This window comes from Helianthus annuus, chromosome 13 (genome assembly GCF_002127325.2).
Source record: "Helianthus annuus cultivar XRQ/B chromosome 13, HanXRQr2.0-SUNRISE, whole genome shotgun sequence".
Lineage (NCBI taxonomy): Eukaryota > Viridiplantae > Streptophyta > Magnoliopsida > Asterales > Asteraceae > Helianthus > Helianthus annuus.
Genome location: NC_035445.2, coordinates 129,683,127 through 129,710,161, shown reverse-complemented (window position 1 = coordinate 129,710,161; position 27,035 = coordinate 129,683,127). Strand labels below are relative to the sequence as shown.

Sequence of the window (27,035 nt, the reverse complement as noted above, 5' to 3'; positions counted from 1 at the left end):
CAGGTAATTGAGGGTAAAAACTGGTGAATCCAGATGTCGAACAGGTAGCGAACATAAACCTGATTTGGTAAATTTGATACCGATATCGGTACTCGATACCATTTGGTAATCATTATTAATATCATTATTAGTATATAGTAATGTATTAATATGTTATTATGGTAATTGAGGGTAAAAACCGGTGAATCCAGGTGTCGAGCAGGTAGCGAACATACACCTGATTTGGTAAATTTAATACCGATATCGGTACTCAATACCATTTGCTAATAATATATATAGTAATTTACTTTTCATTCACTTGTAATCTATACATATAATAAAGTAAATCATATGAAGGACACATGGCGTTATATGAGGTGATCTCAACTATTTTTCCCGCCTAAATAAATAAATATAGATAATATTTGTTAACAAGATTTAAATAAAAAATATATTATTTTAATCCATAAGTTTTATTTTTTTATCTTTTACCCTAAACAAATAGATATAGATAGTATTTGTTAATAAGATTCAAATAAAGAATATATTCTAAACAAATAGATATAGATAATATTTGTTAATTAGATTCAAATAAAGAATATATTATTTTAATCTATGAATTATATCTTTTACTATTTTTTTCCATTTATATTTATCCTGCAAGTAAAGAACCGACTTGCTTGATTATTATACGCAAGCAAATTGTTATAGTTTTGCAAAATATACATAATTAATATATTATTAAACATTTTTTGAGTTGGATGAATCAAACAAAAATAATTGTTCATAATTTACTTCTTACATTGAAAAAATTCTATGAGTACATTTTCAAACGCGTTAGGTTATGAGATAGGATAATAAGCATAGGTAACTCATGGATTCTACTAATGTTTTAGAACCCTAATGTTGTTAGTCTCCGGTCGTCGGAAAAACATTTTTGACCGAAAAACTTATTTTTGGCCGGAAAACTCAATTTTTTTTTGTCACAAACCTCTTTGTAACCTTATTACTTACTTTAGGAATATTTTTCTACTAAAAGACCCAATTATTGAGGTCGTCGTAAATTCTTTCATCCCCGGAAAACTTCTTTTTGTCTGGAAAACTCAAGTTTTTGGCTGAAAACTCAACATTTTCGTCCCCAACCTTTATGTAACCTTAGATCAGACCTCTAGGAACCTTTTTCCGGCTAAATACGTTTTCCCGGCGATCGGAGACTAACAACATTAGGATTCTATTAGTCAGGGTTCATTTGAAGCTAATATGTTGATAGTTGGGACAGATAGTGGTTATTTTTGAAATTGGAACTGTTAGCGAGAAACGACGAATAGTTGGGATTATTAAAAACCAATATTCCTTTCTTTAATTCAACTTTTTCCAGTTTTGTTGGTGTGAATTTTGATGACTTGGTTTTTTATTTTATAATTTTAGGAGGTTTACACTACAAGGAATCTGCGCAATAGCGACGACAAAAGTCGCCGCTAATGCCCTCAAAAGTCGTCGCTAAAGCCCTCAAAAGTCGCCGCTAATGCCCTCAAAAGTCGCCGCTAATGCCCTCAAAAGTCGCCGCTAATGCCCTCAAAAGTCGCCGCTAATGCCCTCATAAGTCGCCGCTATTGCTCCGTCGCTAAAAGGCTGTATGTCGCCGCTAAAGATCTTTATCGCCGCTAAAGGTAGTGCACTATTAGCGGCAACATTGCATGTTCTAGCAACGACAATTGTCGTCGCTAAAAGTCAAAACCTGTGAAAAAAATTTACCCAGCAATTCTCAGTTTTACCGAATACAATAACTTGCTATTCTTTCCGTTTTCCGCAGTCAAACAATACTTCAAACATAAAACACCGAGTTGTAAACATAAGACACCAAATTTTAAACATAAAACTATAACAAAAGTATTTTGTTTGGTTAAGTTAAAGTTTTGAAACCCTTAAATTCTAAGCAAATACATCACTAATCTACCTAGTCCGTGTCATTTTCGTTGCTTCTTTATCCCTTCTTCTTATCCACACCTTGGTAGAGTCGTTCCATGAATCTCGGGTCTTCAAACGAATCGTCAAAATAATCCTACAAAATAAAATATATATTATTAGTTGACCTATTTGAACACTTTTAACTGAGATACAAGCCCAAGTTTTCTTATTAACTTACCAATGTCACGATTTATAACTTTAAGCTAAAACTCACTGATGTCGCAGATTAACTTTCCGAAAAACCAACACGCTGGAAAGATAAGAGGTAAACTATACCCATTGAAAACACTTAAAACTTGATTCTATATCATTAGAAAATGATAATGATATAAGCATTACACTCTTCCCTTTCTAGTTGAGTTAATAAGACATTATAATTAAAAATGAATATTATAGATTGAAAATAATAGATTTTTTCCTTGTAAGTTTAGCACAGCAAAGATTAGCACACATTTGATAACCTTAGTGCGTGTTAAGTCAGTATCCATTTTTTCATCTTCATTTATCCTTTCCACAAGCCACGCCGTCCCTCAACCAATATAAAATATGCCGAAAGTGCGTCGCAAACTGCTTTCATAGCCTTAGAATAACTATAAAAAGGAATCAGCATTCAAAGTTTCATATTAATTAAGGTATAAAATGATACCTTCAATAATGCCTCGCAAACTGCTTCTCTGAAGGTCTCTTTTCTATTTGCTTCCCATGTGGTCTCGGCTTCAACCTTTCTACAGCCTCTACTACTACCTGTAACTAAGCTTTTGCACACATGTTAGATTATAATGGAAACCTTTTCTATCAGGGCCGGCTCAACCATTTTGGTGGCCCAAAGCGAAATAAAAATTCGGGGCTTTTTTTCCAAATTCCGTTATTATAAACCCACCTACTTTGTCCGAGTGACGACCAACTATAATAAACTAAAAGAACTCACAAAGCACCTAATTAATATACAAAACAATAAGGAATAAGCACCTAATAAAAATTTTAAAAAATAAAATGTAAATTTAGAGCTTTAGTTAAAACAAAGTCTGAAGTTGAAAACTTAAAAATCCATAGCACTAATAATACCTTCTTCCAGGTCGAACATACTCCTTTGTGGACACGGCATGTTGATGTTTTCTCATAAACTACTGCACAAGTAGCATGACTCCTATTCAGTGCCATTATGTAATACGAAAAGTATATTAATATCAAAATGTTCTTAATATTAATTTTGATTTTCCAAATGAGATGATTTACGTACTTTTGGAAGGAAGAAATAGAGTAGTATCTGGTTGTAAGCGAGGAGCAACATATGCAAAGAAAACACCAATTGGAGGCTCGGCTGATGTGTCGGTTGTACTTTGTGAATCCAGACCATTGTTTTGCCAGCCAAGCATAAGAAATCTTCCTGCAAGATTATCTGTAACTGCCTTTTTTAGTTAAAAACAACACTTGCAAATTCAACAATTGCAATTGGGTCTAACGGTATCAAAATCACCCAAGGTCTAATATTAAACACACTTAGACCAATAAAAACTTAAGAGATGTTTGCACGTCAGCTCAACCTGATTCCTACTAATGACACATTTGACCCGTTACCTAGCCCACCACATTCCACCTTTTTTTGTTGGTCGATGCAAACTGAAGTTACTATACAATTGAAAGTTGAACAAGAATGACCTGTGCAGGCACAATAGTGCCATTTCAAGGCGTGCAAGTATGGTTTGCAAATAATGTGACAACCCGAAGTTCCAAGGTTAGTGACGTTTAATCTTGTGACCCAAACTTTCTGTTTTCTCTTTCCAATATGTAGCGTCTGTTATTTCTTTCACTCGTAACCTAATAAATTTCCTAAACGTAAAGTATGGTTGCATAAGTTGCGTGTCTAAGAGTTTAGCGAGCCGCACTTGTTTAAGGGCTACACTTACACCTCGCAGCCACCCACACATGCCTTCGGCCCGCACACATTCGGCCCAAACTAACCTTGAGCCCACCCTTTCAAGAGTTGTGTATATCACTGGCATGTAATACGTGAATTAGAACTTGAAAACATTGAAACCCTAGAACCCTTTGGAGCCGACGGCAGCTTGACAACATCTCCTCTTTGCGAAGTTCCTCCTTCTCGTTTGTATTGATCCATCTTGATCCCTTGGTTAGTGTTGATGTCATTTGCGTTAAATATGTGCTTATATGTGACTATATGCTAATAGTGTATATGTATATGATTCTGCTTGATTAGATGTGTTAACATTTCATCGAAATTGATATTATTGGTTGACCTAAGTGTGTCGAGGTTTACTAGTATAATTAAGATTGGGTACTGCTATGATGTTTCATCCCACTTAGAGCGGTTAACCTAGATGACAACAAAACATACGTTAATCATTGATCCAGACAATATGATGTAATGAGCCGCACTAATTTTCTGACGTAGTTTATTACCTAGCAGACAACTTCTAAATGATTCTATCAATATTACAATTAAAATGAATCCAATTGGACCGTACTATTTAGTGGACTCGTGATTTTATGTGATTGGTTAGAATATAAGTTGAGAATATATATGTGTGCTTGACATCGAGGTATGTGTGTGCATGAAATCAGTATGTGGTTAATGTTGATATGGCGGTTGTAGTATTGGTCCAATGGGTGTGAGGGCACATGACTTGGCAAAGCAAATGAATTTGATTAATCATAGGGACAACTCATGAGGTGATGTAATCAAATTACAAGTTCTGCATGCATGTTGAACCATAGCCAAGAAGTTACTGCCATGAAATGGGAGGTCCAATCAACATGTGCGGCCATGATGTTTAGATAAATATATGAATTAGACACATGATTGGACCAAACAATATACTAAATTAACACATAGCAACTAGGCCTGACAATCATGTGCGTGAGTTTATGAAAGTCATTGTGTGGTTCAATAAGTTAGTGTGATTATATATGAGGAGTTGATAAGAATTATTACTGTACATGATTGCTAGGACTTGTTAAGGTAGGATGATTGTTAGCTTAGTTATGAATATGGGTTGGGTTGAACTTTAATAAAAAAAATGGGCCGCCTAACTAAATCAAAGTGAGTAAACGGTGGATGCGGGTTGCCGCACATCTGATGCGGGCCGGGCGTCGGGGGTATTTTGGGTTGGGCCGCATCGAGCCTAAGTGGAATATTAATCTGAGAATTATTAACTTGATTAATCGGCATGTTCTTGTGGAGTTAAGTGCTAAATGTCTTGCAAATATTAAACTATGAGATGGATCCCCTTATGAACCAAGTTCATGCTAAGTGATTATTTGGTGACACTGGGTTGATAGGTTAACTATTATGACATGACTTATACGCGTGTGCTATATGTAAATTGATGGTACATTATGTGAATAGGGGATGCACCAACTAATTGTACGTGTAATGTGTGGATTATGTGCACCCGAAACTGATAGTGTTGGTAATTATGGTAGGACGTGTGAAAGCAATTGGTAAACAAGTAACTAATCTTACCGAGCAGAACCAAGGTGAGTTCACTACATTCGAGCATGCGTCCCAGTGGTTGGGGACAGTCAGGGGGTATCCCATGGGAGGGGATGAGTCTTTGGGTAAAAACGGGTATATTGGTTAATGATCTCACCTATCATCTTTTGTAAGTCCCTCATCGGGTATTAGTTAGTAGCGCTACTTAGGTTTGGCACCCTCACCCCGTGCCTGTAGAGGACGGAGGTGAACTAATGACCCAGTCTGGCCCAGTACTAGATAGGAGTACGTGGGAAGGGCAGTCCGTGAGCCGTCCGTGTTTGGAAATGAGATATTAACAATATTACTTGCATTGGGTATTAAACTGTTTTACATACACCGGGTACCAAACGTTTTCTAAAACTGTGAACTCGCCAGCTTTGTCTGATACGTGTGTTACATGCTCGCAGGTCCATAGGTACTATGAAAGCAGGAACTTGCTGACTGGAGGGCGTGAGTGGTCATGGTTGCTTGCTGGATTTATTATCAGACTTTTTATACTATGTTCGTTTGGGATAACACTTATATTGCGTTACATTAATGCTTCCGCTAAACTTATGGTTTTTGAATAATGTATGTTGGGGTTTTATTATCTTTAAACAACGAAGTTTTATTTCAAACTTGTGATTCAATGTAATTGGTGGCTCATTGCTAGTCGTCACACGCCTAACAGGGACACTCCCTAGGTGGTAATTTTGGGGGTGTGACAGTTTGGTATCAGAGCCGCTGGTTATAGTGAATTTGGTTTTAAAACTGATTTATAAAACCAGACTATAACTGAACTGATACGACATTGACCATGACACTCAGCTCCAGGCAGCAAGGTTCGTCTCTTGTTACTATTACATAGCATAGTTAGTACATACTTATGATTGGTATCACACTCGAACGCACATATGATGTTACAATACGAATTACTATGCTACCTGTCTATACTACGTGTTTTAAAGAGTAGGACTCTTCTTGTGTTTACATGCTCTATGTCGTGATATCGACGGTCGTACTGTATGAAGTAGGGGAAACCTTCTAACATGAGTAGGGAGGAACTGAGACAAGCATGCAAATCAGGTTATTATTATGGGTGCACACATAATAACAACGTGAGGTGCATGTGAGTCCCAGTAAATCTCGACTAGTGTGAAAAAGGGATCCCGCGTTGTTAGTCAATGTTGTAATAGAACCTCTAAAACTGTGAATACTATAGCAATACTTGACATCCGCCTGCGATGGTCTGTTAATTTGTTACTTCTTTCCATACTTATAGAATCATGAACGGACGTGGTGGAGGTCGTCGTGGTGGACGTAATGGAGGCCGCGGTGGTGGGCGTGGCGAAATCCATATGACCCAGGCTGAGCTAGAAGCATTACTCAACGCCCAGGTGGCTGCGGCCTTGGCAGCTTATCAGGCTGGTATGACATGTACCAGACATTCCTTCCTTTGAATCGTGAACTTGAGTCTTACTTGTTGGTTTATTTTCTCTCGTTAATAGGTCAGCCGGCGCCACAAAACCAGCCTCACCCACCGGTCTGCACCTTTAAAACTTTCATGGATTGCAAGCCACAGACCTTCAGTGGCACTGAAGGGGCTGTGGGACTTATACGCTGGTTCGAAAAGGCGGAGTCAGTGTTTGCGATATGTAACTGCCCAGCTGGGGATAGGGTAAAGTTTGCTGCAGGCACGCTTCTGGATGGTGCCTTGACCTGGTGGAATGCCCAGGTCCAACTGCTAGGTATTGAGGCGGCGAACGCCACTACGTGGGATGATTTTAAAGAACTGATGAGAGAGGAATACTGTCCTCGAGATGAAATAGCGAAGTTAGAGAATGAGTACTATCATCTGACAATGGTGGGGTCTGAAATCGAGGCGTATGTGAAGCGGTCCTATGAGTTAGCTGATTTGTGTCCGAACTTGTCCCGACCCATGCCCCGAAGAATCGAGTTGTTTATTAAGGGGTTACCTCCACGGGTGAAGGGTTTAGTTACAGCAGCGAACCTCAATAACCTAACCCAGATTGTTAGATTGGCACATAAAATCGTTGACCAGGAGGTGGAGAGCGACTCATTGCCACCTCGTATTTCTAGCACTACCACAGCTGCCACTACTTCCACTGCATCTGCTGCAGATGGCAAACGTAAGTGGAACGGTACGGACAAGGGGTCCAACTCTACACAGCCTCAGAAGAAGACGGATACTGGCAGCACCCGCAGTTTCAGCCAGACAGCATCAGTAAATCAGAACTCGAGTAACAGATCAGGGCAGGGATCATATGCGGGGAAGCTACCCTTGTGCAGCAAGTGTGATCTTCATCACAAGGGGCAGTGTACTCGAGTTTGTTATCGGTGTAATCGACCGGGGCACAAGGCCAGGGATTGTAGGACCACACTTCCAGCTCAGCAGCAGCCAGCGCAGCAGGCGGGTAGGCAACAGCCTCAGCAAACTCAGGGTAATCAGAAAGGGTGTTATCAGTGTGGGGCCGAGGGGCACTTCAAGCGAGACTGCCCTCAGCTGAGACAGAACACAGGGGGTGGTAACGGGAATAACAATAAAGGGAACAATGCGGGTAATGTCGCGCGTGGGCGCGGGTTTGTGTTGGGAGCTGGTGAAGCGCGGAACGACGGCAACGTGGTTACTGGTACGTTTTCAGTGAACGGTGTTATTGCTTCAATTTTGTTTGATTCTGGTGCCGACTGGAGTTACGTGTCTTTGGAATTTAGTTCTCGGTTAGGGTTAAGTCCTACACTTCTCGTAATGAAACACATAGTAGAAATCGCAAATGGTAAAACAATCGAAGCTACACATGTTTTACTGGGGTGTAAAATCGATCTCCTGGGTCAAGTATTCGACATTGACTTAATACCTATTACTCTTGGAAGCTTCGACGTGATCGTTGGAATGGACTGGTTGTCCAAGTATCAAGCGGAGATTCTCTGTAAGGAGAAGATCATACGTGTTCCCCTTCCTAGTGGGGAATTTTTATCAGTTCAGGGTCATCGCAGCGGGACCCCAGTTAGTATTGTTTCGGCAATGAAGGCTCAGAAGTATTTGCGTAAGGGCTATCCTGCTGTACTAGCTCTTGTTACCGATTCATCGTCTGATGAAAGGAAGATCGAGGATCTTCCAGTTGTTCGGGAATATCCTGATGTATTTCCTGAGGAACTCCCTGGGTTACCTCCACATCGTCAGGTGGAATTCCAGATTGATCTTGCCCCAGCGGCAGCCCCAGTTGCTCGCGCTCCTTATCGTCTAGCGCCGGGAGAGCTACAGGAATTGTCAAACCAACTCCAAGAGCTGTTGGATAGGGGTTTCATCCGACCTAGCTCTTCCCCTTGGGGAGCCCCAGTTCTATTTGTGAAGAAGAAGGATGGGTCTTTCCGGATGTGTGTAGATTATCGTGAGCTCAACAAGGTGACGATTAAAAACCGTTATCCTTTGCCTCGTATTGACGACCTGTTTGACCAGCTGCAAGGGTCAAGGTTCTATTCGAAAATCGACTTAAGGTCGGGGTATCATCAGGTGCGAGTTAGAGAGGAAGACGTTCCCAAAACAGCGTTTCGGACGCGATACGGTCACTACGAATTCTTGGTTATGCCATTCGGGTTGACCAACGCACCAGCGGTCTTCATGGATCTCATGAACCGCGTGTGCAAGCCATACCTTGATGACTTCGTTATCGTTTTTATCGACGACATTCTAATTTATTCCAAGAGCAAGGAGGATCATGAGCGGCATCTGCGCCTCATCTTAGAACTCCTGAGGAGGGAGCAACTGTACGCGAAATTTTCGAAGTGTGATTTTTGGATACGGGAGGTGCATTTTCTGGGGCATATAGTTAATGAGCTGGGCATACATGTGGATCCTGCCAAGATCGACGCCATTAGAAATTGGGCGGCACCAAAGAATCCTTCGGAGGTGCGGCAATTTCTCGGTCTAGCAGGGTACTATCGTCGCTTTATTCAGAACTTCTCGAAGATTGCTCAGCCACTCACCTCGTTAACACAGAAGAAGGTAGTTTACTCATGGGGAACGAAATAGGAGGATGCATTCCAACTTTTGAAACAAAAATTATGCAGCGCGCCGATTCTATCTCTACCAGAAGGTACCGAGGATTTTGTGGTTTATTGTGATGCTTCGATTCAGGGTCTCGGTTGCGTGTTGATGCAACGCGAGAAAGTGATAGCTTACGCTTCTCGACAGTTGAAGGTTCACGAGAGGAACTACACGACACATGACTTGGAGTTAGGAGCAGTAGTGTTTGCGCTAAAGATCTGGAGGCACTATCTATACGGTACGAAATGCACTATCTACACTGACCACAAGAGCCTTCAGCATATTTTCGATCAAAGAGAATTGAATATGCGACAGCGTCGTTGGGTGGAATTGTTCAATGATTACGAGTGTGCCATCAAATATCACCCAGGTAAAGCTAACGTTGTGGCGGATGCACTTAGCCGCAAGGAAGCAAAACCTAAACGCATTCGCGCATTGCAGCTCACTATCCATTCCAGCCTTCCTGATAGGATTCGTACGGCCCAGGCTGAGGCGTTGAAGGAAGAGAACATTAAAACTGAGGGTTTGCGCGGTATGGAAAAACAGCTTGAACAGGGGTCTGACGGCATCTACTACATCATGGGAAGAGTATGGGTTCCTCTGTTTGGTGAACTTAGAGAACTTGTAATGGACGAAGCACACAAGTCACGATATTCTATTCACCCGGGATCGGACAAGATGTATCACGATCTTAAGGTTATGTATTGGTGGCCGAATATGAAAGCTCTCATCGCCACGTACGTGAGTAAATGCTTAACTTGTGCTAGAGTTAAAGCGGAACACCAGAAGCCTTCGGGTCTACTACAGCAGCCAGAAATACCTAAGTGGAAGTGGGAACAGATCGCTATGGATTTCGTTACTGGATTACCAAGAACTCAGGCTGGAAACGACACCATATGGGTGATTGTTGATCGACTCACGAAATCGGCACATTTTCTAGCAATCAAGGAAACAGATAAGTTTTCGCAGCTTGCAGCAGTGTATCTTAAGGAGGTCGTTGCTCGGCACGGAGTGCCAACTTCTATCATCTCGGATCGAGATCCGCGCTTTACTTCTGAATTATGGCAGTCTATGCACAAACTGTTCGGTTCAAAACTTGATATGAGCACCGCTTACCACCCACAGACGGATGGTCAGAGTGAGCGCACTATTCAGACACTTGAAGACATGCTGCGGGCATGTGTGATCGATTTTGGGAAGGGATGGGAAAGACACCTGCCGTTAATAGAATTCTCCTACAACAACAGCTACCACACAAGTATTCAGGCAGCTCCGTTCGAAGCATTGTATGGGCGGAAATGTCGTTCTCCTCTCTGTTGGGCAGAAGTAGGTGACAGTCAACTCACAGGTCCTGAACTCATTCTGGAAACTTCGCAAAATATAGCTCGGATAAGGGATCGTATGGCAGCAGCGCGTGATCGTCAGAAAAGTTATGCTAACAAGCGCAGAAAGCCTTTAGAGTTCGAAGTTAATGATCGGGTTATGTTGAAAGTTTCACCGTGGAAGGGCGTTGTACGCTTTGGGAAGCGTGGCAAGCTTAATCCACGTTACATTGGGCCATTCAAAATTATTGAGCGGATCGGTAAAGTCGCTTACAGACTCGAGTTACCTGCGGAATTGGGTAATGTTCACAACGTCTTTCACGTTTCGCAACTAAAGAAGTGTCTGGTTGATGAGACACTGGTTGTGCCATTTCAAGAGCTCAAGTTGGATGACAAGCTGCAGTTTGTTGAAGAGCCTATTGAAATCATGGATCGGGAGGTCAAGGTGCGTAAACACAGTCGAATTCCGATTGTTAGAGTTCGCTGGAACTCAAGACGTGGACCGGAGTTCACGTGGGAGCGCGAGGATCAGATGAAACTAAAGTACCCTCACCTTTTCCCCAAAGACAAAGCTGAGTCAAGCAAAACTGGTGAATCTCGGGGCGAGATTCCTTTTCAAGTTGGGGATGATGTAACACCCAAGCAAAATCCGCAACAATCTTGATCTATCACTTCGGTCCTGTGTGCATACTTGTCAAATTTCGGGACGAAATTTCTTTCAAGTTGGGGATGATGTGACAACCCGAAGTTCCAAGGTTAGTGACGTTTAATCTTGTGACCCAAACTTTCTGTTTTCTCTTTCCAATATGTAGCGTCTGTTATTTCTTTCACTCGTAACCTAATAAATTTCCTAAACGTAAAGTATGGTTGCATAAGTTGCGTGTCTAAGAGTTTAGCGAGCCGCACTTGTTTAAGGGCTACACTTACACCTCGCAGCCACCCACACATGCCTTCGGCCCGCACACATTCGGCCCAAACTAACCTTGAGCCCACCCTTTCAAGAGTTGTGTATATCACTGGCATGTAATACGTGAATTAGAACTTGAAAACATTGAAACCCTAGAACCCTTTGGAGCCGACGGCAGCTTGACAACATCTCCTCTTTGCGAAGTTCCTCCTTCTCGTTTGTATTGATCCATCTTGATCCCTTGGTTAGTGTTGATGTCATTTGCGTTAAATATGTGCTTATATGTGACTATATGCTAATAGTGTATATGTATATGATTCTGCTTGATTAGATGTGTTAACATTTCATCGAAATTGATATTATTGGTTGACCTAAGTGTGTCGAGGTTTACTAGTATAATTAAGATTGGGTACTGCTATGATGTTTCATCCCACTTAGAGCGGTTAACCTAGATGACAACAAAACATACGTTAATCATTGATCCAGACAATATGATGTAATGAGCCGCACTAATTTTCTGACGTAGTTTATTACCTAGCAGACAACTTCTAAATGATTCTATCAATATTACAATTAAAATGAATCCAATTGGACCGTACTATTTAGTGGACTCGTGATTTTATGTGATTGGTTAGAATATAAGTTGAGAATATATATGTGTGCTTGACATCGAGGTATGTGTGTGCATGAAATCAGTATGTGGTTAATGTTGATATGGCGGTTGTAGTATTGGTCCAATGGGTGTGAGGGCACATGACTTGGCAAAGCAAATGAATTTGATTAATCATAGGGACAACTCATGAGGTGATGTAATCAAATTACAAGTTCTGCATGCATGTTGAACCATAGCCAAGAAGTTACTGCCATGAAATGGGAGGTCCAATCAACATGTGCGGCCATGATGTTTAGATAAATATATGAATTAGACACATGATTGGACCAAACAATATACTAAATTAACACATAGCAACTAGGCCTGACAATCATGTGCGTGAGTTTATGAAAGTCATTGTGTGGTTCAATAAGTTAGTGTGATTATATATGAGGAGTTGATAAGAATTATTACTGTACATGATTGCTAGGACTTGTTAAGGTAGGATGATTGTTAGCTTAGTTATGAATATGGGTTGGGTTGAACTTTAATAAAAAAAATGGGCCGCCTAACTAAATCAAAGTGAGTAAACGGTGGATGCGGGTTGCCGCACATCTGATGCGGGCCGGGCGTCGGGGGTATTTTGGGTTGGGCCGCATCGAGCCTAAGTGGAATATTAATCTGAGAATTATTAACTTGATTAATCGGCATGTTCTTGTGGAGTTAAGTGCTAAATGTCTTGCAAATATTAAACTATGAGATGGATCCCCTTATGAACCAAGTTCATGCTAAGTGATTATTTGGTGACACTGGGTTGATAGGTTAACTATTATGACATGACTTATACGCGTGTGCTATATGTAAATTGATGGTACATTATGTGAATAGGGGATGCACCAACTAATTGTACGTGTAATGTGTGGATTATGTGCACCCGAAACTGATAGTGTTGGTAATTATGGTAGGACGTGTGAAAGCAATTGGTAAACAAGTAACTAATCTTACCGAGCAGAACCAAGGTGAGTTCACTACATTCGAGCATGCGTCCCAGTGGTTGGGGACAGTCAGGGGGTATCCCATGGGAGGGGATGAGTCTTTGGGTAAAAACGGGTATATTGGTTAATGATCTCACCTATCATCTTTTGTAAGTCCCTCATCGGGTATTAGTTAGTAGCGCTACTTAGGTTTGGCACCCTCACCCCGTGCCTGTAGAGGACGGAGGTGAACTAATGACCCAGTCTGGCCCAGTACTAGATAGGAGTACGTGGGAAGGGCAGTCCGTGAGCCGTCCGTGTTTGGAAATGAGATATTAACAATATTACTTGCATTGGGTATTAAACTGTTTTACATACACCGGGTACCAAACGTTTTCTAAAACTGTGAACTCGCCAGCTTTGTCTGATACGTGTGTTACATGCTCGCAGGTCCATAGGTACTATGAAAGCAGGAACTTGCTGACTGGAGGGCGTGAGTGGTCATGGTTGCTTGCTGGATTTATTATCAGACTTTTTATACTATGTTCGTTTGGGATAACACTTATATTGCGTTACATTAATGCTTCCGCTAAACTTATGGTTTTTGAATAATGTATGTTGGGGTTTTATTATCTTTAAACAACGAAGTTTTATTTCAAACTTGTGATTCAATGTAATTGGTGGCTCATTGCTAGTCGTCACACGCCTAACAGGGACACTCCCTAGGTGGTAATTTTGGGGGTGTGACAAATAAAGTCTTCATATATGGGGTTGCCTTTGAATTCTTACACTGCTGGTGCTGCCAATGTAAATTGAACGAACCACAAACTTATTAATTATATTTCACTATAACCAACTTACAAATATACATAGACAGTAGTATCAAGAACCCCGCCAACAGAGTTAAAAACACATAAAACTCGAGAAATTATTGAAAAAATTTGTGTAAAGGTTATTTCGGGTCCATATTCTTTATTTCGGGTTGTATTCGGTTTTTGGACCGAACCGACCCGATCCCGATCTCAAAAGAATTGACGAACCGACCATTGTACCTACCTTATTTGGTTCGGATCGGTTTGGGTAATTTTTTCGGGTCGTTTATTAGGTTTAATCTGTCCGTACCAAAATATGCTCACCTAAGGAACTCTCACTAGAGAAAATAGTAAATTAACTAGAATAATATCTTGAAGCTCCATACCTGCAACTTCTGAACCCAATTATTTCGCTCCTCTGCTTCTCTCAATCTAATCCTCCACCCACTACAGACCCCCAAACCGAGACCCCCTTAGGCTACCATTTCGGAGCAAATTTCAAGCTCAAAAACCTAATTTACCACTTTATTACTTTTATGGCACATTTACAAACCTGGATCGAAGGTTTTTTTCCTAAATTTGTTAATCCATAGAAGTTTTTACCTACTCACAACCAACCCTAGTGTTCTGAAAAATGGTTAAAAAAGATAGATTCAAGAGTAAGGAGGAAGAGGGAAAGTACCTGGTGGTCCAATAGTGTTGAGATGATGGGGCGGCGGCGCTAGAGGAGTGGTCCGGCGAGGTGGCGCGGCGTCAATCGAGGGTTCGGGGAACAATATGGGTGTGATTTGGGAGGGAATTGGTGAATCTGTTGCCCGCCCAAAGGTTTTGATAACCTTTTAGCAAGCGACATGCTTTAATAAAACACCAACCCTTAGATTGCTTATGATCGAACGGCTAAGAATTGATTAAAACCAGGGGACACGGATAGGACCTTTAGCGACGACTTTTTGGAAGTCGCCGCTAAAGAGGTCGCCACTATTGCAGCTTTTTCTTGTAGTGTTATCCCATAAAATTCAATGTTATTAGAGCTTTGTCCCATGAAATTCAATGCTATTAATTAATGACAACTTACGAATGTTCAATCAAAACTATCAAGAGTAGATTAACAATAATAAGTATTTACAAATAATAAATTATATCGTTTTCATTAATTAACCCGTGTAATACACGGGGCCATAACCTAGTATTATCATATAGTAATAAAGTAATTAATAGTAAAAATAATAATTATAATTGTATCATTATTCGTTTATTTTAACTTTTCTACGTAAGCAATAATTGACCTCGCCCTCTTTGATTCAAAACCAAAAACTAAACCGACGATAACGCCAAATAGTGGTTACGGTTATTTATTTAATAATCATTATTTATTTAAATCTTTTTTGTAGGTATCATCATTTATTTAATTTATTTCATTTTAACTACCATTTGTAATTCTAACTAGTTAATAACCCGCCCGTATTGCGGGACAATGACCGAATAACGAACGAGTGTTAGGCAGCTTATTGACACGAAAAACAATTAAATCGAGTCAACCAATTAAAACAAAACACTTTTATAATTTTGATAAAAAAAACCAAACAATGACAATATTGTAACTTTTAACCGAAGGAAAGTTGTATTTTTTTACTGGGGTAAAATCGGAATTTGCCAAAAGCTAAAGTGACGGTGGTATTGTAAATTTGAACCAGGGGCAAAATTGTAAATTTTCATAGGGGTAATTTCGTAATTTTGAACTTGGGGTAACAACGTAATATAAATTTGAACTAAGGGCACAATCATAATTTTAAGCTGGAGGCAAAATCACAATTTTATTTTGAACCGAGGACAAAATTGTAATTTTGAGTTGGGGGCAAAAGCATAATTTTATTTTAAACGAGGGGAAAAAACGTAATTTTAAACTCAGGGCGAAATCATAATTTTTTAAACAGGGAAAAATCACATTTTTGAACAGAGGGAAAATCGTAATTTTTAGCTGGGGGCAAAAACAAAATTTTATTTTGAACTGAGGGCGAAAAGGTAATTCTGAGCTGAGGGCAAAACCACAATTTTATTTTGAATCGAGAGAAAAATCGTAATTTTGAGCTGGGGACAAAAGCGTAATTTTATTTTGAGCCGGGGGCATAACCGTAATTTTAAAGAGGGGTAAAAACGTAGTTTTAAAATGGAGATAAAATAATAAACTGGTTGGTCCAATAGGGGAGTGCCAGGCAAAATCGTAATTTTGAATTAACGGCAAAATCGTAATTTTAAGATGGGGACGAAAGCGTAATTTTATTTTGATTTTGGGGCAAAACGGAAATTTTAAACAGGGGCAAAAACGTAATTTAAAATGGATATAATATAAGAAACTGATTGGTCCAATGGAAAGTGCCAAGGCAGATGCCTGACAATATTCCCCCATTTGGCAAATGTAAGTATAGGAAATTATTTTATTTTAACTTACTTACGTAAGCAATATTGGATCCCAGCCCTTTGGCTAAATGCCAAAGAGAAAGAACCTCTTTGCCAGTTGTAAATATTTAATCTCTAAAGTCAGTCAACTATGAAAACATAATAATCACCTCTAATATTTTTTTACTAATGGTAGCTTAAGTTCATGCGTAATCGGTATTATAGGGGCGTCAAAGGGTTTGATAATATTCCCACACCATTCCTCATGGGTGTTATAGAGGGATTAAGAGGGAGGCGCATTCTAAAATAATACGCAATGAGGAGGAAAAACATGGAATGTAATGAATGAAATGGCATTAAAAAGCCTCAACCATTACATTAGGCATTATGATCCTGATATGGCGAATAATGCCCTTTAAAGGGTGTTAACAATTACGGATGGTCTAATGTGTAATTAGTGGAGCTTTTAAACACCCCTAAATTTTTTTTGAACGGCCAACAAACTCAATCCCGAGCACTCTCGGGGTACCCACTGGACAAACGGAGTACTCCGAGAGTAACCCGAGTCCACCACCAATTCCGGGGAAAACCCGGTAACCCACCCGTCCGTAGGCACGACGGTGAAATTACCGGTAAAACCCGTTTGGCTCAAGGATCCAACACAGGTTTCCCTGGGTCTCCTATCATTGCCCACCAATGCCTCACTCTGCACTAAGTAGGAGTTGAACCTGCATCTCTAAAAAAAATACAAACCCTCCACCACTTGATGTAGTCATCATTGGCCACCCCTAAATTACATTCCTGATTTCTCACCTATCCAATTCTATATATAGAGATTGCTTTTCATTCAACTTATCACATCAAATTAATCTTGTGTCTCCTTCATTCTTAACAATCCCTATACTACCTGTTTTAATTACATACACATTTTGTGCACTTTAAATTCTATCCTTATTATTTGGTCCGTAACTATGGATGCAGTCTTGCAGAAGTTTCAACATCTTAAAATCCAACTGGAAGATATAAAAGAAGCCACCAACGACTTCAACGATAAAAAGAACCGTATTGGACGTGGTGGTTTTGGGAATGTTTATAAAGGAGAATTGTCTCACTATATGGGGCGAAGCATGGTCGCCATTAAGCGTCTAAATCTGGATTCTAGGAATCTACAAGGAACACCTGAGTTCTTGAAAGAGATCATGACGCTTACCCGGTACAAGCATGAAAATCTTATATCTCTTCTGGGATTTTGTTGCGAAGGGGGTGAAATGATCCTAGTGTACGAGCATGCATCTCGTGGAAGCCTTGACCGCTATTTAAATTCCCCTCTTCTCACATGGTCAGAACGTATCAAGATATGCCTTGATGCCGCGAAGGGACTAAGGTACCTTCATGATCCAAGGGAGACACACCAAAGACTTATCCATTGTGATGTAAAAAGCGCCAACATCCTACTCGATGATCAATGGAATGGTAAAGTTTCTGACTTTGGATTATCAATAATGGGCTCAGCTAATGAGCAGCAATCGGTTATTGTCACCGTTGCAGCGGGTACCCTTGGGTACATTGATCCCCAGTATCGGATGACACACACCCTAACGAAAGAGTCAGACGTGTACTCTTTCGGTGTGGTCTTATTCGAAGTTTTATGTGGGACAATTTGCTGTACATATAGCAATGGTCGGTTTCAACAAGATTTTCTGTCCATGTGGATTAAAAGCTATAAAGAGAATAAACTAAATGATATCATCTTTAAAAGTCAGACCATTGAACCACTGGATCAGAGTGCTTTAGAAACATTTTCAGGCATTGCGTATCGATGTTTAAAGGAATCACGTGAAGATCGGCCAACGATGGCTAGGGTTGTGACAGAACTTGAGACTGCACTTAGATATCAGAAGGTACGTTGTGTTTGTGGTATGTTAAATTATAATTATAGGATGTTAGCTTAGGTGGGAATTTCACTACAGTTATATAAAATGAAGATGCATATTATTATAGAGTTAAATGCCATTTTAGTCCCTGTGGTTTTGTCCATTTTGCCAGTTTAGTCCAAAGGTTTCATTTTTAAACTGTGGGTCCAAAAAGGTTTCACAGTTGCCATTTTAGTCCACGGGGTTAACTTCATCCATTTTTTCTGTTAACGAGAAGGCCAATTTGGTCATTTTGTATGTAATTCTGTTAACTAAAAGGGCAATTCAGCCAAATAAAATGACCGAATTGGCCTTCTCGTTAATAGAAAAAATGGATGAAATTAACCTAGTAGACTAAAATGGCAACTGTGAAACCTTTTTGGACCCACAGGTAAAAATGAAACCTTTGGACTAAACTGGCAAAATAGCCCAAACCACAGGGACCAAAATGGCATTTAACTCTATTATATATAAGTGGAGCTTCTTTAAAAGGCATAGCAAAACATGTTATTTTTCTCCTTCAAGTGTTTTATTTTTTATTTTTTTTATTTTTTTGTTCCATTAATGTGGAAGAGAAAGAATTCATTAGATTCACACTAAACACCAAAGAAATAAGATTACAGAATGAATTAAAATGTTAATACTCCAACAAATTGAAATGAAAATGTTTATAGTTCGTGTCAAGCTGTGCACTCGCCACTGCTTGCCCACTCTTGATTTGTGTTTAATAAATATCATCTGATCCACAAATATGTAGGTATTCTTGTTGCAATTTGAATATCTTAAAATCCCGTTGGAAGAGATAACATTAGCCACTAACTACTTCAACATTGAGAAGAACTATATTGGAGATCATGCTTTTGGGAAGGTTTATAGGGGAGAAGTGTCTCACTCTAAGGGACGAAGCATGACTGCTATTAAGCGTCTGGATCCGAAGCATGGGCAAGGAGTCGCTAATTTCTTGAAAGAGGTAAAGTTACTTTCCAAGTACAAGCATGAAAATCTTATCTCTCTTCTGGGATTTTGTTGCGAAGGGAGTGAGATGATCCTAGTGTACGAGCATGTATCTCGTGGAAGCCTAGACCGCTATTTGGACTCCCCTCTTCTCACGTGGACACAACGTCTGAAGTTATGTCTCGATGCCGCGAAGGGGCTAAGCTACCTGCATGATCCAAGGGAGACACATCAGAGACATATCCATTGTGATGTTAAAAGTGCCAACATTCTTCTTGATGAGCAATGGAATGCTAAAGTTTCTGATTTTGGGCTATCAATAATGGGTTCAGCTAATGAGCATAAATCGGTTATTGTCACTCCAGCAGCAGGTACTGATGGGTACATTGATCCCCAGTATGCGATGACACACACCCTAACGAAAGAGTCAGATGTATACTCTTTTGGTGTGGTCTTATTCGAAGTTTTATGCGGGACACTTTGCTGTACGTATAGCAACGGTCGTGTTCAGCAGAATTTTCTGTCCACGTGGATTGAAAGATATAAAGAGAAGAAATTATACGATATCATCTTTAAAAATCCGACCGTTGAACCACTGGATCAGAGTGCTTTAGAAACGTTTTCAGACATTGCGTATCAATGTTTACAGGAATTTCGTGTAGATCGGCCAAGGATGGCTAGGGTTGTAACAGAACTTGAGACTGCACTTAGATATCAAAAGGTACGTGTTGTTTGTAGGATGTTAAATTATATTTATAGGATGTTAGCTTGTGTGGGAATTTCACTAGATTTATATAAAATGAAGATACATATTTTTACAAGTGGAGCTTCTTTAAAAGGCATAGCTAAAATGTTATTTTTCCTCCTTCAAGTTTTTTTTTTTTTTTTTTTTTTGGTTTAAATATTGTTGACGAGAAAGAATTCAGTTGATTCACTCTAAACAACAAAGAAATAAGATTACAGAGTGAACTATAATCTAAATACACCAACAAATTGAAATGAAAATGTTTGTAGATGATAACATCTCCTGTCAAGCTGTGCACTTGCAATTGCTTGCCCACCCTTGTTTGTATTTAATAACTACTATGTGATCTACAAATATGTAGGTATTCTGGCAGCAATTTCAAGATCTTAAAATCCCGCTGGAGGAGATAACATTGGCTACCAACCACTTCAACCTTGAGAAGAACTATATTGGAGGTGGTTCTTTTTGGAAGGTTTATATAGGAGAAGTGTCTCACTCTAAGGGCCGGAGCATGACTGCTATTAAGCGCCTGGATCCGAAGCATTCCCAAAGAATACCTGAGATCTTGAAAGAAACCGCGATGCTTTCACGTTACACGCATAAAAATCTTATATCTCTTCTGGGATTTTGTCATCAAGGGGATGAGATGATCCTTGTTTACGAGCATGTGTCTCGTGGAAGCCTTGACCGCCATTTAAACACCCCTCATCTCACGTGGTCCCAACGTCTCCAGATATGCCTGGATGTTGCAAAGGGGTTAAGGTACCTTCATGATCCAAGGGAGAGACACCAAACACATATCCACTGTGATGTTAAAAGCGCCAACATCCTACTTGATGAGCAATGGAATGGTAAAGTTTCGGACGTTGGATTATCAATAATTGGCCCCGCTAATGAGCAGAACTCGGTTTTTGCCACAGTCGCAGCAAGTACCCCTGGGTACTGTGATCCGCAGTATGCGGTGACACACACCCTAACAAAAGAGTCGGACGTATTCTCTTTCGGCGTTGTCTTATTCGAAGTTTTATGCGGGAGATTATGCTATACCCTTGACAGCGAGGGTCATGTTAAGGAGATCTTGGTGCCTATGTGGATTAAGAGCTATGAAGAAAACAGGTTAAATGATATAATTTTTAAAAATTCGAACAACAAACCAATGCATCAGAGGGTTTTAAACAGATTTTCAGGGATTGCGTATCAGTGTTTGATACAATCTCGTGAAGATCGGCCAGAGATGGCTTACGTTGTGACGGAGCTTGAAATAGCACTCAATATTCTAGAATTACTCCAAAATGAAGAGTTTATAGGTAAATGGAATGAACAACTTCATGAGTACCAACAGATGATTAAGACTGCAGAACCTCCTCTGAACTACAAATCCGAAGATGAATTGATGATCCTTATGTCCAAAGGGGTCCTCTTTAACGGAGGCAAAACGGTACGTAATTAGCTGCTAGGTCTGTAATATATTAATATACCACATGATATCGTTAATTATATACACATGAGTTCTTGAACCAATTGTATATGTTCAAATAATTAGTAAATTGATCAACCAAGATTGAAAAAAGATATTATAATTTTAACATTCACGAACTAAATTAAACTTGTTTAATGGGCGTACAGTTATTCTCATTAAATAAGAAGGGAGAACACTGTGAGATGATATCTATTGCAGAATGTTTGGTTTCAGATGTCAAGAGACATGATTTCTCATCTCAATATAATTCAAGGTGAGTTTTCCTGTTTCTAGCTTTTGAGAGTATTTGATAAGTATTCAACAAAACTCAGTTCATGTCACCTGGAATCACATACAATGTATTATTATTTGCTACTAATCATGCAGATTTGCTGTGGGCACCTACCTATATTTTTATGCGGATAAGGATGTCAAAATTACACATGTAAGAACTCAATTCTTGTCACCTGGAATCACTTACACAGTGAACCTTGTGTTCAAGTTTACGTACACAGAAGATAAGGCAAGATGTGAACCTATATACCTTAAATACAAATTGGAAGGGGAGACAGAGAGTTCAATTTCACACCTAGCTTGTGATAGAGACGATGGATGGTGGATGTGTGAATTGTATCAGTTAACTTGTGACCAGAGAATTGTTCATCTTCCGATTTTGTTTGAGGGCTTCAATCATTCTAATAGCATACAAGTAGAAGGCATCGAATTTAAGCCCTTGGTGAACGTAAGATTATAGATGAAAGTTTGATTGTTCATGTATATTGTAAATTAAGGCTCACACACCAAAATGCCTATTTGCAGACTTTAGGGTTTATATACGCCAGGTCTATATGCGGCGTATAAAGTTTTGAGAAAAATTAGTGTCCAACTGGTGTCAGTTCCGGCTGCTTTTATACGCTGCGTATGAGCCTATATGCAATGTATATAAAGATTTTTTTACAAACGTTTTATAAAATATTAATCATTTTAACGAAGTTTTATAAAAAAATGTGTTCTATTTTAAATAAATATAAAAATAAGTATTTCTTCCAAACATTTTATACAACATTATCATTTTTATATGTACTACAAATATCGTATGGTATAGGTGTAGTATAGGTCTCGTATTGACCTCATATAAGCCTATAAGTGTGATAAGGTATCGCATCGTATAGTGTAGTATAGCTCTCATATAGGCCTCATATGTAGTATCGTATAATATAGATCTCGTATAGAACTATACATGTAGTATATCGTATTGTATAGCGTATTACTTAAGTCTCGTATATGTGTAGTACAGTATACTAGGCATATACAAGACCTATAGGGGACCTATACGAGACTTATATATACTACTCCATACGATACTATATGATACGATACTATAGGATATGATACTACAGGATACGATACAATACCGATATAGGCCTATATGTATAGTATAGGTCCCGTATAGAACTATAGGTGTGGTTTAGGTCTCCTATAGGCCTATACAAGACCTATAGGGGACCTATTCCAGACTTATACTATACTATATTATACGATACACGATAGGATATAATACGATACTATAGAATACCCTACAACACTCGTATAAGCCTATAGGTGTATATAGGCCTATAAGTGTAATTTAGGTCCCGTATAGGCCTATTCAAGACCTATACTACACCTATAAGGGACCAATATGAGACTTATACTACACTATACGATACCATAGGATACAATACGATACGATATGATACTATAGGATACCATACAACACTCGTACAAGCCTATAGGTGTAGTGTAAGTCACTTATAGGACTATAAGTGTAGTTTACGTCCCATATAGGCCTATACAACTATACAAGACCTAGAGGGGACCTATATAAGACTTATACATATGATAAGATATGATACTATACTACATATATAGGCCTATACGAGACTTATATACTACACTATATGATACAGTACTGCATCCATTGGCCTATACGAGGGCTATACAAGACTTATACGAGACTTACACTATACGATACCATACTTAACAATGTTTTTATTTTATTTATTTTAAAGTACTTATTATAGAACTTTGCTAAAACGATAATTAATGTATAAAATGATTCTTAAAAACACACCTTATATACGCCGTGTATAGGCCTATACGCGGCGCATATAAAGGGGCAAAAATACCATTTTACCCCCTGATTTGGGCTGCGCATAGTCCCTACACCAGGGGTAAAATGATCTTGTTTACCAAACTTGCCCCAGGTATACGCCTCGTACAGGCCTATAGGCGATGTATAGGAAAAAAAAGACCATATTACCCCTGGTTTGAGGAATATATTACAATATAAGTCTCGTGTTGGTTTCCTATAGGTCTTGTACAGTCCTATAAGCCTATAACGTGACCTACACTACACCAATATTGTTATACGGGTGCTCTATCGTACGTATCCTGTAGTATCCTATCGTATGGTATCAGTCTCGTATAGGTCCCCTATAGATCTTGTATAGGCCTGTACGGGACCTAAACTACACCAATAGTCCTATATGGGACCTAAGCTACACCTATAATGTTATGCGGGTGTTGTATGGTATGGTATGGTATGGTATGGTATAAGTCTCGTATAGGTCCCTTATAGGTCTTATATAGGCCTATAGGCCTATGCGGGACCTAAACTACACCTATAAGCCTATATCGGACCTATACAAGACTTATACTACATCATATGATACTACACATATAGGCCTATATCAGACGATACTACACATATATGTTTACACATGACCTATACTACACTATACAATAAGATATAATATGATACTACACGTATAGTCCTATACGAGACTTATATTACATTATATGGTACCATAGGTCTATACGAGACCTATATTATAAAATATGATAGAATACTTAACAATGTTTTTTATTTATTTATTTTTTTTAAATACTTATCATAAAAGTTTGCTAAAACCATAAACACTGTATAAAAATGCTTGTAAAAAATAAAATAAAATAAACCTTATGTATGTGTCGTACAGGTCTGAAGGCGGCGTATATAAAGTGACAAATTCCCACATGATGAGACTCAGAGATTCTCTTAAGAATTGAAAAAGGCAACTATACGCCGTGTATAATCCCATACGCGGCGTATATATATAACGCTAGGGTTTGGTGTGCAAATAAGCATTTTGGTGTGCAAATATCTACACCCTAAATTAATTAATATCTTTAAATTTTCTTTTAGTGTCCAGCCACGATAACATAGCTATTTTCATCGTACGAAAACCTATATTAGTGACTAATTCAAAGTCTAATATGGTTATGCTGTTCTACAGGTGGAACATATAGATGAGAAGCAACCTATATCAAATTTATATGCAAACTGGGAAGAAAAAATGCCAACGGACTTTGAAGACATAATGAAAAGGTCAGATAATAGTGTGCGGTGGACAACCAAGGAGGAAGCATACACAATTATTCGCAAAGGCTTCTTAATCAGTGATGAGAAGACAGAGGGAGGCATTGTAAATCCCTTTGGTTTTTGACATATGTAGTTTTTTGGAGCCTATGAACATGGTTCCAACAGCAGGGAGCATTATATATTAATTAGTTGCTAATATAGTTATGTTATTCTACAGCTGGAACATGATGCAAATTTGGAAGATAAGTTGGCAACTGATTATAAAGTCATAAAGAAATTGTCAAAAATAAGGCTGCCATGGAAAAGGAATAAGCATATTATTGATAGCAAGAAGAGGGATATTGTAAGTCTGTTTATTTCTTTTTTTCTCAAATGTAGTTGTGGATTCTAAGAGCATGCTTCAAGAGAAGGAAACATTACTCATTGCTAAACATATATTATTGTTTGATAGTGGTTTTCTCTTGATAAAAATGGGAAGAAATGTCATATGATATCATCAAGAAAGGCTGGCATATGGAGGTCGCACAAGGACATAAAATCATTTCCTGAATCTAGGTTCTTTTATATCTTCCCTTCACTTTTCTTGTAGAAATTATTATTTTTCGCAAATCTTTTATGTGTAAGATGATTTTCTAACATTTCTCAGATTTGGAGAAGCCGTTCTGTTGGATTCTGACTATATTCTTATTAAAACTGAAGTCCAGACCCAACTAGTATCATCTCAAACAAAATACGCATGTTATCTTGTCTACAAATTACCAGAATACCAATCTAGAATTGTGGCTCCTTTCTTAGTGGAAAATACCCTATGCTATTCAGAAGAGAAAAATTGGTATATCTATTTAACTAGTCCTCAAACCCCTGTTTTTAGACCAAAGGCTGGTCAAAACACCCACAACTCACTCAATTGGCTAAAATTGAAAGGCCTTCCACGACAAAGGAACGATGGATGGATGGAAGTACAAATATGGGAATTGGAAACTACTACTACAATCAAGGGTGGATGGATGGAAGTACCTACTACATTCAACGTGAGACTTACGTTAACACTTTGTGACCAAAAGAAGTTTAGTGGGCTTATTATTGAAGGCATTGAGTTTAGACCCTTATAGATTTTCCTTTTTTTATAATGGACAAAAATAATTGTAAACACAAAATTTGTTTCCTTTTTTGCTTTTTGAGTGGAAATAAATTTCGATTGCTATTTCCTTGAAATAAGTCTTTAATAATGTTACACCTTACGGAACAAAAAAAAAAGTAAATATGATCACTCAAAAATAAAAGTATTCTTACAGTAATGCAGTTTTAATAATAAAACAAATAGGGTTGTAATTACAACAATATTATGCTCTTTTAGTGTTCTATTATGATTTCTTTTAACTAAATTCATTCACTTTACCATAACTTTTTGGAGAACAATATAATGCTCTTTTAGTGTTCTATTACGATTTTTTTTTTATCTAAATTCATTCACTTTACCATAACTTTTTGAATAGGGGAAATGGACTGTATCACCCTCAACTATGCAAAATTGGTCAATACCACGCTCAACTTTCAAGTTGGCTCCCACCACCCTCTACTCGACATTTAGGTGGCACTGTCACCCCTTCGTTAAATAATCACTAACTCAGTTAGGTTTTTAATCCTACGTGGCAAATGAGTTGTGACCTGGCGTGCCTACTGGACTCACCCCTTACAACACTTGATAAAAACCCTAAATCAGTTGCATTTCCACACTCCACACCAACACCCATACACCCTCTGTTCATCACCAAACCCTAGCTAACAACCAACCGATCACCATGGCTTCCGACGAGGAACAGCACACCACCACCGCCTACGACAACAACAGAACATCGACGAAGAAAACGACGTCGTTTCAATCGACGACGATGACGTAGAAGACGAAGACGCCGTTTCCGACGACTCCACCTCCTCCACCACCGGCGAGGTCACAATCGACGTCGCCGGGAGTCTTCCAACCGTCGACTTTGATGAACTTTACAACCTCCAAGACACTCTTAAGCACCACCAAGATGTTAACTTTCCACCGCCGGTTAACCTGCTCC

At 39.0% G+C, this 27,035-nt stretch overlaps 3 protein-coding genes across 16 annotated transcripts; 2 read left to right on the top strand and 1 right to left on the bottom strand.

Annotated features, from left to right (window-relative positions):
• Positions 1-1,823: 1,823 nt before the first annotated feature.
• Positions 1,824-15,092, bottom strand: LOC110899325. Of its 14 annotated transcripts, none has more exons than XR_002570152.2 (6): positions 14,778-15,086; positions 3,188-3,346; positions 3,013-3,094; positions 2,594-2,702; positions 2,409-2,537; positions 1,824-2,041 (listed from the first exon to the last, which is right to left on the bottom strand). XR_002570152.2 is itself a non-coding variant. In XM_022146219.2 (5 exons), exons 2-5 carry the CDS (start codon positions 3,302-3,304, stop codon positions 1,964-1,966), a joined length of 363 nt encoding a protein of 120 aa, XP_022001911.1. In that variant the 5' UTR covers positions 3,305-3,334; positions 14,778-15,092; the 3' UTR covers positions 1,824-1,963. The 14 variants fall into 14 exon arrangements, 2 of the variants coding, with proteins under 2 accessions (XP_022001911.1, XP_022001908.1); XR_004877694.1 differs by having other exon boundaries at positions 2,594-2,691; positions 3,013-3,071; XR_002570146.2 differs by having other exon boundaries at positions 2,594-2,697; positions 14,778-15,083.
• A 2,371-nt stretch (positions 15,093-17,463) lies between these two features.
• Positions 17,464-21,554, top strand: LOC118485859. The gene is made up of 3 exons (XM_035982356.1): positions 17,464-18,393; positions 19,163-20,080; positions 20,466-21,554. The coding sequence occupies exons 1-3, from the start codon at positions 17,464-17,466 to the stop codon at positions 21,552-21,554; spliced, it is 2,937 nt and encodes a 978-aa protein (XP_035838249.1).
• Positions 21,555-21,694: 140 nt separating this feature from the next.
• Positions 21,695-26,109, top strand: LOC110899324. Its single transcript, XM_022146215.2, has 6 exons — positions 21,695-21,837; positions 21,951-22,305; positions 24,881-25,069; positions 25,184-25,309; positions 25,418-25,521; positions 25,613-26,109. Exons 1-6 carry the CDS (start codon positions 21,719-21,721, stop codon positions 26,076-26,078), a joined length of 1,359 nt encoding a protein of 452 aa, XP_022001907.2. The 5' UTR covers positions 21,695-21,718; the 3' UTR covers positions 26,079-26,109.
• The last annotated feature ends 926 nt before the right edge of the window (positions 26,110-27,035 follow it).

Bases quoted from the DNA above. Each gene is read 5' to 3' on its own strand.
- LOC110899325 (XM_022146219.2), bottom strand. From the start codon at position 3,304: ATGGTCTGGATTCACAAAGTACAACCGACACATCAGCCGAGCCTCCAA. The intron at 2,703-3,012 runs GTATTATTAGTG...TGTGTGCAAAAG, and splicing joins TATGTTCGACCTGGAAGAAG to CTTAGTTACAGGTAGTAGTA. The intron at 2,042-2,593 runs GTATCATTTTAT...TTTATTTTGTAG, and splicing joins TTTGCGAGGCATTATTGAAG to GATTATTTTGACGATTCGTT.
- LOC110899324 (XM_022146215.2), top strand. From the start codon at position 21,719: ATGGGCGTACAGTTATTCTCATTAAATAAGAAGGGAGAACACTGTGAG. The intron at 25,070-25,183 runs GTAAATCCCTTT...GTTATTCTACAG, and splicing joins AGAAGACAGAGGGAGGCATT to CTGGAACATGATGCAAATTT. The intron at 25,310-25,417 runs GTAAGTCTGTTT...ATTGTTTGATAG, and splicing joins ATAGCAAGAAGAGGGATATT to TGGTTTTCTCTTGATAAAAA.
- LOC118485859 (XM_035982356.1), top strand. From the start codon at position 17,464: ATGGATGCAGTCTTGCAGAAGTTTCAACATCTTAAAATCCAACTGGAA. The intron at 18,394-19,162 runs GTACGTTGTGTT...ACAAATATGTAG, and splicing joins CTGCACTTAGATATCAGAAG to GTATTCTTGTTGCAATTTGA. The intron at 20,081-20,465 runs GTACGTGTTGTT...ACAAATATGTAG, and splicing joins CTGCACTTAGATATCAAAAG to GTATTCTGGCAGCAATTTCA.